Raw genomic sequence first — 14563 nt, 5'->3', positions numbered from 1 at the left:
AAGCATCCCGTCCAAGAGGGGGTCAGTAATACTCTTGTGGAGCAACTTTAGTCTCATCCGTACGCACGGCCGGACGTCCATCCGATGACGTGTGCAAGTCAGAAGGAGGAAGCATGCGCGCGCTATGTTATAAAAAACTTTTTACAGAGAGACAACACAAAAAAAAAAACGTATATTTATAAGAGTTTGTCGAAGTTTAATGAAACGTTCAGATTAAACCGATATCAGAAACCACTTTCACGTTTTTTTTTTGTACAGAGAATTTTGTAATTAATCAAGAAAAAAACCTGTTTTCCAGGAATCATTTACTTTATTTTCACTATGTTATAAAAGAATTGGTCTGTGCTTTTAGCGGTGCGTATATCGAGTTATGGATGCACTTGGGAAGTTTGAAAAGCATTCAAGAAGCTAGTGTTGCTGAACTCTTACGCTTCTCTCGTGCAATTGCGTGCATCCATAACTCGATATACGAACGCAAAGCATGAACAAATTCTTAAATCTACTCTTGAATTTCTCATGTTTTATTAGATTGCCAAAGGCCAGGAGCTCAAGGCAAATTATTTTCATGTCACTCTGCACTAAGTGTAAGTTTGAAAATTTTGCTATTAAAACTTATTATTTTTTTAGACCTGAAAGTTCTTGATAATACAGTTTTTTTGTTTGCATGCGCAAGCCATTTTCAAGAGTTCGTATCAGAAAATTAAAAAAGTACCTTCCACTTTTAATGTAAACAAAACCTGCATGACAGGAAAGGAGTAAAGTGCCACGGGTGCAAGCAAAATTTTTCAAAGATAATGAAAAATATTGTGGAAACTCAATTTCCTTAGTGAAGATAATCTGTCTGAATAGAATGAAAGGCCATCACGGAAGGGTGCTGGCACTCTGAATAAGAGAGAGATAGGAGATAACTGATGAAAATTCAAATAAAAATCTGCAGTTTTACAACATCCGCCTATCTCGTACGGTCGACGACACGTGTCGAAGCTTGCTAGGCGTCAAACTTGCTGACTATCAATTGTGCATCATCCGTCCTCTCTTTAACTGTTGAACCTTGCTTGGAGTCAAACTTTATTATCAGGCAACTGAAAAGAAAAGGTTCTTGTTCGGATTTTCGCTACCTATCCTATAATGTCCAATGCAGTAACTTTAATATTTTGCGTTGTTGTCATAATCGAAACAATTTTGATCTGCATCGGGAATGCTTTCGCAGTGTTCGTTTTCTGGAATCAAAGAGCTTCTCTCAAACGACCTTGCTTTCTACTGATCAACCTCGCGGTCGCTGATCTACTTGTAGGAGCAACCGAGCTGATATTCACAGCAACCATAACCATACCTCAAGGAAAGGTTATCTTCGTTAATGAATGGTCGGTGATGGTTGGCTCTTTCGCAATCATTTCCCTTCTATTCCTTCTTGTAATCTCGTTGGAGCGCGCTTATGCTGTGCTTTGGCCTCTTCGTCACAGAGTTGCAAGTACTCAAACTTACATCTTCAGCGTTGTGTTAGTTTGGGCTGCCGGCTTATGCATAATGACTGTGTTCTTTTTTACAATTAACGACAAAATAGCCAGGAGGATTTCGTTTTTAATTGGTAAGTCAATGTTGTTTGTCTGTCTTTGCGTGATTTTGGCGGCATACATGACAATTAGAAAGCGTCTACAGAACAAGAATCCTGCAGTTGAAGCTCATAACAGGAAAACTACTGAACAGAACGTGAAATTGTCCAAAACTTTGTTCGTTGTCATTGGTTTGTCGTTTGCTTGTTGGCTTCCAGTGATAATCATGTACAGCACTTTGGTTTTGAAGGTTGAATATGCTAACGTGACTATAAAATCGATTTTACTGTGGATAGCAGATATTCTACAATTCGCCAACTCACTTGTGAATCCAATCGTGTACAGTTATAGAATGCCATTGTTTAAAGCCACCATGAAGAAGTTGTTTAAAAACAGAGCGAATTCGAATTAGTTGTACATGCTTTACAATATCATGGATTGAAGAAAAAAAATTTGCAAGCAAAACAAACCTAAGGATGATGAAACCTAACAGAGACAAAATAGTTTTCTTCCAACAATTTACGATTGCAATTCCTACAACCAAAGGAGAACAAGAAATAAAAGCGGTAAAATAGAGAAAAATCAAAGATTACAACTCTTAAAGTTTTATCGAAGACAATACTTTAACTTTACTTGTCTAATGCACGAGCGCGGTTTAATTGAGAGATAACTTAAAATCTACATTGAATAATGACCTGCAAGAGCACAAAATTAGGCCTTATCACGGTTTTCGACGCCATTTTGACGAGTAGGCAAACAGGCTTGTAATAACAGTGTTTGTAAGGAAATCCGATGTCAAATAATTTTCATAAAACATCGCTTCTGAAAAAATCATGAATTGGAAACTTTTGGCACTAGGAAAAGAATTTTAGGAAAAAAATTGGAGGGATGCAGCTGTCCAAGAAAGCGTCCAGTCGTGTTTTGAACTTTCCATACATTTCCCTGTATTTTTTCCCGCAAACTATTTTTAGTAGCAGCTCACGGCTGCTTCACTATACAGACAAATGTATGGAAAGTTCAAAACACGACTGGACGCTTTCTTGGACAGCTATATCCCTCCAATTGTTTTCATAAAATCCTTTTCCTAGTACCAAAAGTTTCCAATTCATGAATTTTCCAGAAGCGATGTTTTATGAAAATTATTTGACATCGGATTTCCATTGATACAAACACTGTTATTTCAAGCCTGTTTGCTTACTCGTCAAAATGGCGTCGAAAACCGTGATAAGGCCTATCCTGATAGCATTCCTAGTTATTTAGACTGAAAATTCAAACAACTGGACAAAATAAATGGTTTTATTAGTCGTAGTAAGTGATTTTCAAAACGTTCATCGTGGAAGAAAAAAGATGTAATATCCGTTGCATGTGAGTGAAAATTAATCAGTTATCCTGGTCAAATCTCTTATCATTTAAGATTGACGAAATTGGATATAGAATTGCGTACAAATTGATTTTCGTTGTATTAATAATGGTAATTGAACTGAGTGGAGTGCAATTTGGTCTGAAATCATGCGCGTGATTTCAAAATCGAACGAGCGCGCAGCGCGAGTTTGATTTGAAATCACAAGTATGATTTCAGACCAAAATTGCACGACACAAAATGATTACCACTTCATAACACCTATTTTGAAATCACAGAGTATCATTGTCAATATTAATATTCTATGTTTGTTACTTCATTTTCATTTTGATGGGCTAAAGAAAGGATGCAATTTAGAGCAAAAAATGGTGCAATTTGGGAATAAATCGCACTGTTGAGAGCCAATCAGATTGCAAGGAACACCAGTGATTTCAAAATGGGTGTAATAACGCCGTAAAACTTATTGACTAAAACTGAGCTCAAAGTAAATAAATAACTAAGTTTGGGTATTCAGGTATTTGCTTCGTTGGTTGTGGCATCTTGTTGGCGGAAGACTCTTGTCACTTTTGAACACGTACACTTCGAGCAAAGCGTTTTGAACACGAACGTTAACTCCCGTGAAGAAACGTAGTTAATCCATGTTCATACCCAACAAGTAAGGCTGGATAAAGAGACGGAAATCTAGTAATCGATTATCTCGGCCTAGAAGTGCTTTTAAAGTGAAGACTACTGCGGCTAAGATCATCTGCAGTATCATGGTACTTGAATGCCCAATAATTTCAATCGGGGATATTTTTACCAATTATGTTTTCTGTACTCACCGTAAACCACTGAAGCGAACTTCAATTCCTCTCATCAACTTGGCCGTCGCAGATCTTTTAGTAGGATTAACAGAGTTAACCGGTATAGCATCAGGGGCAATTCCACGGCATTTTGAAAAAAGTACAATGATGAAAGAAGCCACTAAATAAACAACATGGCGGTCATAATTCCAACGATGTTTTCAAGCACGTCTTTATTAATTTGCCTTGTTCTAATTTTCTTGGAGCGTGCTTATGCTGTTGTCTGGGCAGTTGGTTTAACGTTGGCAACATTGCTTTCGCTTAATTCATTCAAAGCGGAGTGTTCGGTTATACTTATGCAATGGTCTGAATGGTGCCCGTCTGCATCATGCAGTTTTCATCTCTCGTAATAATCCGCATCAGTTACCTGAGTATTCGAACGAGACTTCAATTCAGAGCGGCCTTCCCGCCGCAAAACGTCAAAACAGACAAAATAACGAGAAACAGGACATGAAGTTGTCAAGAACCTTGTTTATCATTTGTTTGCTGACTCCCGGGAAGTGTATCGTATTTTATCTATGTGTTCTGAGAGTGGGAGTCAGTTCAGTTCCACTACTTTATAGTGGAACACTTTTTAATGTAGGCAATTCCATTATTAATCCAATCATATATAGCTTTAGGATGCCCATCTTTAAAGAAATGCTTAAAAGGTTGAAATCGAGAAGGGCATCAAGGAAGTACAGTGAGTGTTAGTCAGTTAAGCTTTGAGCTCGAGCCTCCTGATGAACAAAACTCTGAACCTTCTCCTTGTGTTCGTGCAAGTTGGGAGCTATTGTGTGTATTCGAACGTTTTCTGGATTATCTGTTTTACTAGTATCAACTTTATTCAGTTTCTCACTAATCTCGATTTGGTAGAAATGAGGAAGGATTGATGCGGCTGCTTGATTTCGTTGTCAAGGTTTTCGTTTGAGCAAGGTCGCCTAATTAATGTTGACCACGTTTGATATTGTGAATATATTTATAGCTTACTATTTATATAGAATTTATCTAGCGAGAAATACTAACCTCATCTCATTCCCAGCTTCAGTGGTGCAGTGGTTAATGCTACGATATAGGTCGATGGCTTAAGGTTAAGATTAGTGTGTATACGGATCTCCCTCTGCACTGTCGTATTGTGAATCCTTGCTCAGTACACGATATAAATGGGTCAAAATACTGGAAGGTAACCCTGGACTTGTATCACATCCGGGAGGGGGAGAGAACTAATTAAAACTTCCATTTCCTCCAAAAAAACCTGGTTAAGGGAAAAAGTGCTTTTTAATGACAGCAAGGCCTGAGCTGATTCATAATCAGTGTGCACTCTGTACTGCTACAACAGTCTCAGATCCATCACTCTTAGTTTTGCGTGGGATCTCGAATCCGTCTCAAAATCAGTCTGCCACAAGTGTTGGTGCAACACGGTATGTACTATAGTATCGATAGGATTAATATAAAAATAAATATCAAAAAGTATAGTATGGCGGCTTCAGTTGAATTAGACTGGATTAAAGGGGAAGAAAGTACAAAAGATAGATGTTGTCGAATTATCCATTTGTGCCACCGTGTGTATTGGCAGCTACTAAATAATATAATATAAATACTAAATAATATAAATAATATAAATTATTAAAAACTGGATTATTGCATAATGCAATTCCAGGGATTTGATTGGCTTAGCGGTCATGGTATATGAGCTTTTATACCATGCCCGAGAAATAGCGACCAATAAATTGTCTTCTGGTTGTTCTTGCAAAGTGAAATTAGTAAGATCTAGCAAGCCTTGATTGTTTTTAATAAAATAAAACAATTATTCCAATCACGCTTCTTGAATATGAGATGATAGCCAGCTCGGCCCTACGCTCCTCCTTGACTAATTGTTAGTTATTGCATTTCATTTTTTATTGACCACTTGGTCAGTCAGCACTTCCAGATATTTGTGTCAGTTAAATACCTTTGTTGTTAAATTGCTCGTTTCATGCGGTAAACAAATTTTACAACGAAATTCATTCATTCAATTTTCCGATGAACGGCACTGCTTGCTAAAGAGAAAAATGCTTTGTTGTTGGGAAGAAACAAAGCAATACCTTTAAGAATTACACCCCCTCAGATCAACAGAATAAGCATCACTCTACCGACACAAACTTACTTTCTTGTTCGCAGTTATGCAATTCTTTTTAGTTTTTTAGAAATTTAATATTCGGCCTATGACGCATTTGTGAATTTATCTGCAACCTTAGTGTACTACTAGCTAGCCTTAAGTCATACAATAACGTGGTAGAAAAAACTTGAGATAAATAATTAATCTAGCGTAGATATAAGAGGACGACAATATTTTGGACATATATTTACATCCACAAATATAATGAATAATGTTTTTTTATCAAAAAAGTATGTTATGTAAATTAAAGGACTTAAGAGTATTGAATGAAATGAAGAATGTCACGCCGTTGCGCTGCTTTATTTACTTTCAGTGCGCATGGGCTTCATGGGGTTTTATTTAGCCCACCCGAGCAGAAAAACAAACTAAATAAACAATAACCTTCACTTCCTTGATTAATTTTAAATCATCTGCTTCGTCAGCCGGGAACGGTCAACAGTTTTGCACAACAAATAGCTATCAGATTCGGATTTATCTCGGGCGGATTCTATAAATTGAGCTGGACTTATTTTGACCACAAGCGTATTTAAGAAGACATGTCTTCTGCAGTTTTTATCGTATTTTGCGTTGTTCTTTCCATTGAATATTTCCTTATTTGCATTGGGAACACATTCACTATTTACGTGTTTTAGAAAAAGCGACGAACTCTACAGAAGGCAAGTTACCTTTTGATCAATCTCGCAGTTGCTGATCTTCTCGTGGGTGTGATGCAGGTAACTTTACTTGCAACTCAGCTTCAACTGTATTTGTTCACTTATTCAGAATTTAATATACACATTTTTAGTTCTCAGAAAAGCCACCTTATCTCGTCTATACAAATTGTATTTTCGTGTTCTTCGGTGTTTTCACTCGTCGTTATTTCGCTGGAACGTGTTTACGCTGTTGTATGGCCTCTTCACCACCGAACAGTTAGTAGCCGGATGTATTTTTCAAGCATCGCATTCATCTGGGCAGCCGGCATTGGTGCTTAAGTGCTTTATGTACTATCAGTTGTTGAAGTTTTAAGCCCTACATACACTGATGTGCCAATACTGAGCGGGACTATTTCCTCATCCCTCTGTGTTGTCTGTGCAAGCTATGTGATTATACGTACGCGATTAAGACGCGCTCTTCACACATTTGACAACGAAAAAAGGAGAAACATGGAACGTAACATAAAATTGTCAAACACGTTGTTTATTGTAACAGGGTTGTCTCTTGCTTGCTAGCTTCCAGCTACAGTTACTTACACTTTAGCTATGGTATGTCAGAACTGTGTTTCAAGAGTCGTTATGCTGGCAACAATTGTTTTACATACGGCCAATTCAGTCGTTAACCCAGTGGTGTATTGTTATAGAATGCCAATATTTATGGAAGAATTGAAGAAATGTTTTGACAAATGCAAGTTCAACTCACCTCGACATCCTAGGAATGATGGGATAGGTCAGCCTGAGTATTTTGATACCCGTCTTTAGCTCAGCTTGCAACTTTGAATATATGTTGTTTACAGAGTTAATGTCTCATTGGAATTATTAAAAACTTAATTACTCATTAACGCTGTTCTAGAATTTTATTGGTTTGACGGCCACGTCATAAGAACCATTATACCATGCCCCACAAACATGGTAAGAGAACGTGTCAGGGGGAAAAGAAAGCAATATTTAACAACCTCTTCCCGGTTGTTTTTGATAAAACAAGTATCCCACTCGTATCGTGCTTGTTGGATACGAGATGATCATAGGAACTGGGCGCTGCGCGTCTCGTTGGCTCTCTGTCATGTTGTATCCAACGCGCGCTCGTAGAGTTATTATTGTTAATTATAGTTGAGGCTTAAACCTTCAATGTCGTGTACTTCATGATCATGAAAGGGGCATTGTCGCGGGAATTTTGCTAAAATTTGGTAAAAACTAAGCAAATTTTAGATAAAGCAGCCTTGCTCAAACATGAAATTGTTTTTTGTACACAAATTCTTTTCTATTTGGCCTTTCTTTGAGGTGTAAGAAAGAGGTCCATTTTATTGGGTAAGGGTAAACCTTGGAATGCGCATGAAAAGGTAAGGGGCTGAGCCACTGAACGGAGCATGCGCGTATGAAATAACTTTAATCAGTCATTACCCGCGGATTCTCCTTAGGTGCTGCATATTTTCAATAACCCGCAGAATTGTTTTCATTTTAATTAAGCCTGAACACCCACAGCTCAACTGAAAGCAACATCCGTATAATTGAAGACATGAAGACACTTTCAATTTCTAACCCTCAGGTTCAGTAATTTCAACATATTTTGAACCACTCTGTAAAATTTCAATACGTGAATGAAAAACAAACCAACGATTAAGTCAATATTCAAGATGTCACATCAATGTGGAAGAAAAAGATCATCTTTTTTTCACTTAAAAAGCTGTTTTCAATACTAAAGCTTTTTTCAATTAAAATTAAATCCTTTTGAATACATAAAATTATTATTTTTTCCAATTCCCATCAAGTTGTATGCACCGTCGGATATTTAACAATTATTCCACGAGCGCGCGTTGGATATGAGATGATAGATAGCCAACGAGGCGCGTAGCGCCGAGTTGGCTATAATCATCTCATATCCAACAAGCGCAAGTGGAATAATTGTTTTATTAAAAACAATCAAGAAATATTGCTAGATCTAACTGATTTCGCTGTGAGAGAAGAACCAGCAGACAATTTAATGGCCGCCATTTCTTGGCTATGGTATAATTGCTCATATACCATGGCCGCTCAGCCAATCAAATCCCTTGAATTGCATTATACAATGATCCAGTTTTTAATAATATGTTTTATCAGGAGTCCACGACTTGTCATGGGCTCTTGGTTTTATGTCGCATAATGTGAGGCAGCCGGTGAGCAAAAAAATTGAATTTGATTCCAAGGCCAAGGGAGAACCTGATTTTGGAATTTTTTTGTTTATTATACTTTCAGTTTCAGCCGCTAAATGTCCGTCGATATACTTTAGTAATTTAAAATACCGTAAAAGTTATAACATTTTTCCACGTTTTCATTTTATTTTGAAGTCAATATAATATAATAAGATAGACCCTTTACACGCCTTCGTCTGTGGCTTCGCAGATCACAAAGTTTTCACATCTTCCGTTAATAGCTCTTTTTTTCCAATTCGACGTGAAAGTATTTGTAAAACAACTTCAACGAGTCGGGAAACTCGCATAATAATTAACAATTATTATAAGAGCGCGCGTTGGATATGACATGACACATAGCCAACGCGTTACAATTATCTCATATCCAACAAGCGCAAATGGAATAATTGTTTTATTAAAAGCAATCAAGAAATATTGCTAGATCTTACTGATTTCGCTGTGCAAGAACAACCAGAAGACAATTTTAATGGTCGCCATTTCTCGGCCATGGTATAATGGCTCATATATTAATATAGAAGTTCCTCGGAAGATCTATCTATAAGACATCTTTCTACCCTGGTTTCTTTTCTTTTCTATTGTCTTGGTGCCATCGGTGAATGGAACAGCTCTCCTAGTGTTTAAGGAAATCACCAGAAATGGTGATTCCCTTAAACACTTGCGTGATTTTCCATAATCTTGAGGGAGGGGGGGGGGGGGGGGGAGGGGCGAGGGGTTCTACCGTTCCCTCTTTTCGTACCCTTCATGTCTAGTTCCCAACGTTAGTGTTTTTCGCCTCTTCGATTTTTTCCACTGCAAAAACGTGAAGTCTTTTCCTGCCCCTTCGCCCTGGGCATACGGCGTGACCTCGCCTTCCCCGCCTCATGTAAACTTCCCGCCTCCTCTATTCCGTCGCCACGTTCATAGTCATTCGATGATGATGAGGGACTTCAAAGTGAAGACGAATATACTTTTCCCACACGGTGGCCATGCTCTATCTCAGGAGAATATAAGCTTTGTTTTCGCACGGCAAGCCTCTCACTGAATTCGCGTCTGACGTCTGGCCGATGCTTGCCGTGCGAAAAAAAGGCTTTTTATTCCCGCGAGGCTCAACATGGCCGCCGAGCAATAAGGGGTCTATTGAGTTCCGCAAATTGATAGCGCGACGTTTGAACAGGGCCTAGGTGACACCACATCAACAACTCAACAAGTGGATGCAAAGGTAGGAAGCTTTATTTACAAACATTCAGTGGCACATATAAACATGAAGGCCCGTAATTTTACTCTTTACAACCTATGTAGATAATTCGGTCAACAAACACGTGCATACGAGTTTAACTGACCAGTTTTCGCAGAATTCCAGCGTTGATAACATTACTCACACTTAATCAGCTGATACAACATATTCTCTAATACTGTCTTACAGGTTTCTAGTATTTATTTCTTAAGACGTAGCGCGTTTAATTGAAACAAAGGATATGTCAGTAACCACTGCCAGGCCGTGCTTTTCAAAAAAAAAAAAAGTGGCGTTTGCTGACCGCATTGAGTTGCAACAAAAACAGTGACCGTACAAACGATTCTGCTGAATTCCACGGTAAACATATCACATTGAGGAATCACCGTTGGCTCATAAGAGCTTTTAGATGTTTCAAACGTTCATTTCCCCACCAAAGAAAGCCAGCATCTTTTCAGCTGCTGAGGATAGCGGTCTGGGAAGCTGCCTCAGGCGAGGTGAAACGAGTTCTCTTATCACCAAAAGGGCATGGGCCGAGGATTGCAGCAACGTCATCGTAATTGAGAACTTCTTTGGTTAATAGTTCTTGAGCAAGCTGAGGATAAGACAAAAACAAAAAACCTTTTTAAGAGCTGGACTTTTCTTCCAGTGAAGGACATTTCTTACCCAGCTCCAACGTGCTTATTAATTTTGAACGTTTTCACAAAGTGCGTTAGGTATATATGAAGAATTATGCGAAGTCAACTTACACCCTGAAGTTTATCCAAGTTTTCCTCAAGGATAGCATCAGTCTTCTGAAATGCTTTCCCAACTAATATGCGAACTTCCTGGATTAAAAAGCAAATTAAAAAAGAAAATTATTAATGTTCGCTTCACTTCCGCGTTTGCCGCCACGGCTTCAAAGTTAAAACAATCGAGCAATCTCGACTGTTTATCTTCTACTAGCCTGATGAATTTCTTCAAGAATCGAGCAATCTGCTCCTTTTGGCTGACCAATCAGAATAAGCACTTTTTATTACACCTTTTCCCGCGCTTGGCACCACTTCCATGTTTTCTCGCGCTTCGCATCAGGTACACGTTTTCCCGCCCTTGGCACCAGGTACACGTTTTCCCGCCCTTGGCACAAGGTACACGTTTTCCCGCGCTTACCATTGGTTACACGCTTGCTTGAGGGAGTGCTTGAGGTCCTTATTTACCATTTAATTAACTTGTTATACTTTAGCCATCCTTGAATAGTTCAGTTGTTTTAAATCCCTGAACGTTCTTCCAATGGGAACTACGGCGTCATTGGTTTAATACTCGACAAAACCCAAACGCTTGACAAAAAGCATGAACATACCTCGTCCATAAGCTTGGCGAGTTTGTCGCTGTAGAATTTCTTCGCTGGCTCAGATGGTTTAATAACAGGAAATGAGATGTTGCCGACTCGCTGGTTCATTCCAAACGTCACAATCTGTAACAAAGCATGGCAAAAATACTACAATCCAGCAAGCATTTTAACAGAAAGAAAAAAACAGCATAGAAGCCCGAAAAGATTTCATGCTAGACTAAAATTACCTGAGTATCAGGGGGTGGGGCAAGGGCGAAACGATGGAAAAGGAAAGAATAGCCTCCTTCCCTTTCTACCCTCCACCTTCACCCCTCCTGTTAGGAGGACCTGGTACTCCGGTTAACACTAAAACTACTCCAAATCGACCGGTTTTAGTGTTAACACTAGCAATTTTACAGCACTTTTCAAAGACAGTTCTGAATCTCTCTCTTCTGGATCCCCACGAACCGCGCAAAAGCTATTATCGAGAGAGGAACGTTAATCAAGGAAGAACGGTACACGGTACACGGTTTCAGTCAAAAATTTAAACCTTTCTTTCAAGGTATCACTTCGTGTCCTAGTATCCACTTGTAAATGTAACAAATAGACATTAAAATTTCAAATCAATCAAGTGTGTTCACCTGTTTGTAGGCTATGTCAGTTACTTTACGAAGATCATCTTCAGCTCCTATTAGGGACGAAATTTAACCAGTTAATAGATAAACAAAAGGAATTTAAAAAAAGAAAAACAAAGACGACAACAAGGACAAAACAAAACAATCGGGCCGGATTGGTCTCCCCATGATCATCATAAACTTTAAAATTTTTTCCGGAATTTATGCGGTGGCACTTATGAGAAATTTCATCGCGCAGACTTAGGCCTGTTCCAAACGTCGTGCTAAAACCGTGCCGAACTTTAATCAATTTGATCCGGCAGTGGTTTCAAACGTCAAATTTAATTCAGTCGCGCCAAATTCTAAAATATGGAAATGCGTAGAACGAGCAAATTAACCCAAAATACATTAAAATAATTTATGAATTTTGTTCGGCACGGCAATAGCGCGCCGTTTGAAACCAAGTCGCGCTACTGCCGTGCGGCACGACAAGGCCTGCCGTGCTACTGCCGTGCTAAATAGTCGTGCCGAACTTAATTCAGCCTGCCGAACTAAATGGTTTCAAACGTCGTGCTACTGCCGTGTTTAAGTCGAATTAAATTCTTGAATTTCGTTCGGCACGGCAGTAGCCCGACGTTTGGAACAGGCCTTAATGACAACATTATGCAATAAATAGAAATTACAAAGATTTCTTACGACAAAAAGTTACAAACATTTCTAGATACCTGTAGTAACTCTCTTGAATATCTTTGCCTCCGCTGCTCTTCCTCCAAGAATCATACACATTCGATCAAACAACTGCGCAAAAAGAAGAACGAGGAGGACTTCATTACATAAGTGCATAATTTCAAGGCAATAACACTTCTCTACTGCTTGGCGGGACTAACCTTACCCCGATGGCCGTCACAGTTGTACTGGTGAGAAGTTTTGAAACAACGAACATTGAGAAGCCGAGGATATGGTTTAGAAAGAATTGACGCCAAACCCGCCTAGTTTTTGGAGTCGAAGGTGCATTACGAATATGACAAGATCTATAAAAGCGTGTTCAGTGGCAAAGTAGTGTTCCCAGATTGGTGTTGGAAGGTTCACAATATGCCACCTATTATCCGTTATAAAGAGGGGTTTAAGAAACCCTAAAACAAAGGCACGCATGCGCGCTACTTGTGACCTTGTCACCCTCAGCCTCATCCCACAATTGTCACACTTTGTCATCATTTTAAAAGAACCCAGTTTCCGCATGAAAGCGGCCCAATTTGATACTTCAACATCCCTCCCGGACAACACCCGGGGAACTGAACTTTTGAAAATTGGCTTGTTCAAATTCCCGTCCCGCAGGACCAAAAAGCCGTTCAAATGTCCCACCCTAATACGCTGAATTTGACGGTCAAATATACTGTTTGGAAACTTGTTCATTTACATTCAGTCAAATTTCCGTTGAAAACACTGCAAAGTTTGCGGAGACCCTTTTGGTTGAGCCAATCGTCTTTTACAAAAGCGATATTTTCTTCTTGAATTCGACCATGGATCAGGACCTTGGAAGCACGTGTATTCGCTAGACATGCAGAAAGGTGTAAACTTGACACTTCAAGTGCATATTCCCCACCCCACCCGGGTAAAGTTCAAATCCCCCACCCCCTGGAAGGCCTTCGCATCAAATGCCCTACTCCCCGGGATCGGAAATTGGTCAAATACCCGGGGGGGGGGGGGGGAAGGGGTGGGGAGTGGGGATATTGAAGGTTCAAATTGATTGGCGCATTAATACCTGTTCTGTACTGTACAGTTTGTTATCAGAAGGAAGATACTGTGCGTAACCCAAGGTAGCATTGGTACGAGGAACAATGGAGACCTAAGCGAAAAATGAAACAACACACTGTCAGCTCTCACGAACATAAATCCCAGCAAAAATTCATTTAATCACGAAATCTAAATCAAGAAACAAAGAGAACGGCTAAAAAAAAGGAACAAATCTGAGAAAAACGCGACTTGAAGAAATTCAGAAAAAAAATGCACAAAAACACCATACGAGTTTTAAGAGTTGTTTTTTAATGAATCTAGCAACACGAATCTGCTTAATTTCAGTTTTTCTACAGTGTTAACTCGGTAAATCAAAAGAGATCACTCTTTACTCGAAATACTTATTTGTACGAACCATGTCACTCGCTCGGAATACAGCTTTAGTTACAGATAACAATCCAGTCTGCTCTCTGCTGTTCGACTTTTGGGTCATTCACCCTTCAAAGTAAAATGTATTTCGTGTTTTCTGTGTGAAAATGGCACTGGTTTACCGAGATGTTTACTAGTTTCTCTGCGTCTTGAATTACGTTTGAGAAGACTAAAGTGCGGCCTGTAACCATACAATAATATGCTGTCCAAATGTTAGAGAGCTTTAGATTCTAGTAAACGAGTACCACTACAAATAGGAAATTTGTCTACAAGTTTTTAGCGAAGAACTAAGAAGAAATATTTCCCAGGAAGCACCAATTTGCTCTTTTAGAGCAACGAATTTGAAGCAGTTATTTTGATAGATGATAGCTAAGCCTTTACGTGATTCCACAAAGACGAGATCACCTATGTTTCGAGGACTTGTTTTCACCGCAACGGCGTTCTCACAAAAACTCGTAGTAAAATGACGACGGCTATCTCGTTTTCCCGCCAAA

The 14563-nt window shown here is 39.1% G+C and overlaps 1 protein-coding gene across 1 annotated transcript in view; it reads right to left on the bottom strand.

Moving 5' to 3' along the window:
* Window positions 1-9960: 9960 nt before the first annotated feature.
* Window positions 9961-14563, bottom strand: part of LOC146462429 (mitochondrial inner membrane m-AAA protease component paraplegin-like) — a 32078-nt gene continuing 27475 nt past the window's right edge. The window contains exons 16-21 of the mRNA XM_085085661.1: window positions 13669-13752; window positions 12632-12704; window positions 11934-11980; window positions 11323-11436; window positions 10733-10810; window positions 9961-10578 (exon numbers count right to left, since the gene is read on the bottom strand). Coding sequence (XP_084941787.1) covers window positions 10438-10578; window positions 10733-10810; window positions 11323-11436; window positions 11934-11980; window positions 12632-12704; window positions 13669-13752 — 537 coding nt within the window. The 3' untranslated portion in view covers window positions 9961-10437. The remainder of the gene's footprint in view (window positions 10579-10732; window positions 10811-11322; window positions 11437-11933; window positions 11981-12631; window positions 12705-13668; window positions 13753-14563) is intronic.

This window comes from Pavona decussata, unplaced genomic scaffold (genome assembly GCF_977016875.1).
Source record: "Pavona decussata unplaced genomic scaffold, jaPavDecu1.1 SCAFFOLD_188, whole genome shotgun sequence".
NCBI lineage: Eukaryota > Metazoa > Cnidaria > Anthozoa > Scleractinia > Agariciidae > Pavona > Pavona decussata.
This window is presented reverse-complemented; position numbering and strand designations above follow the sequence as displayed.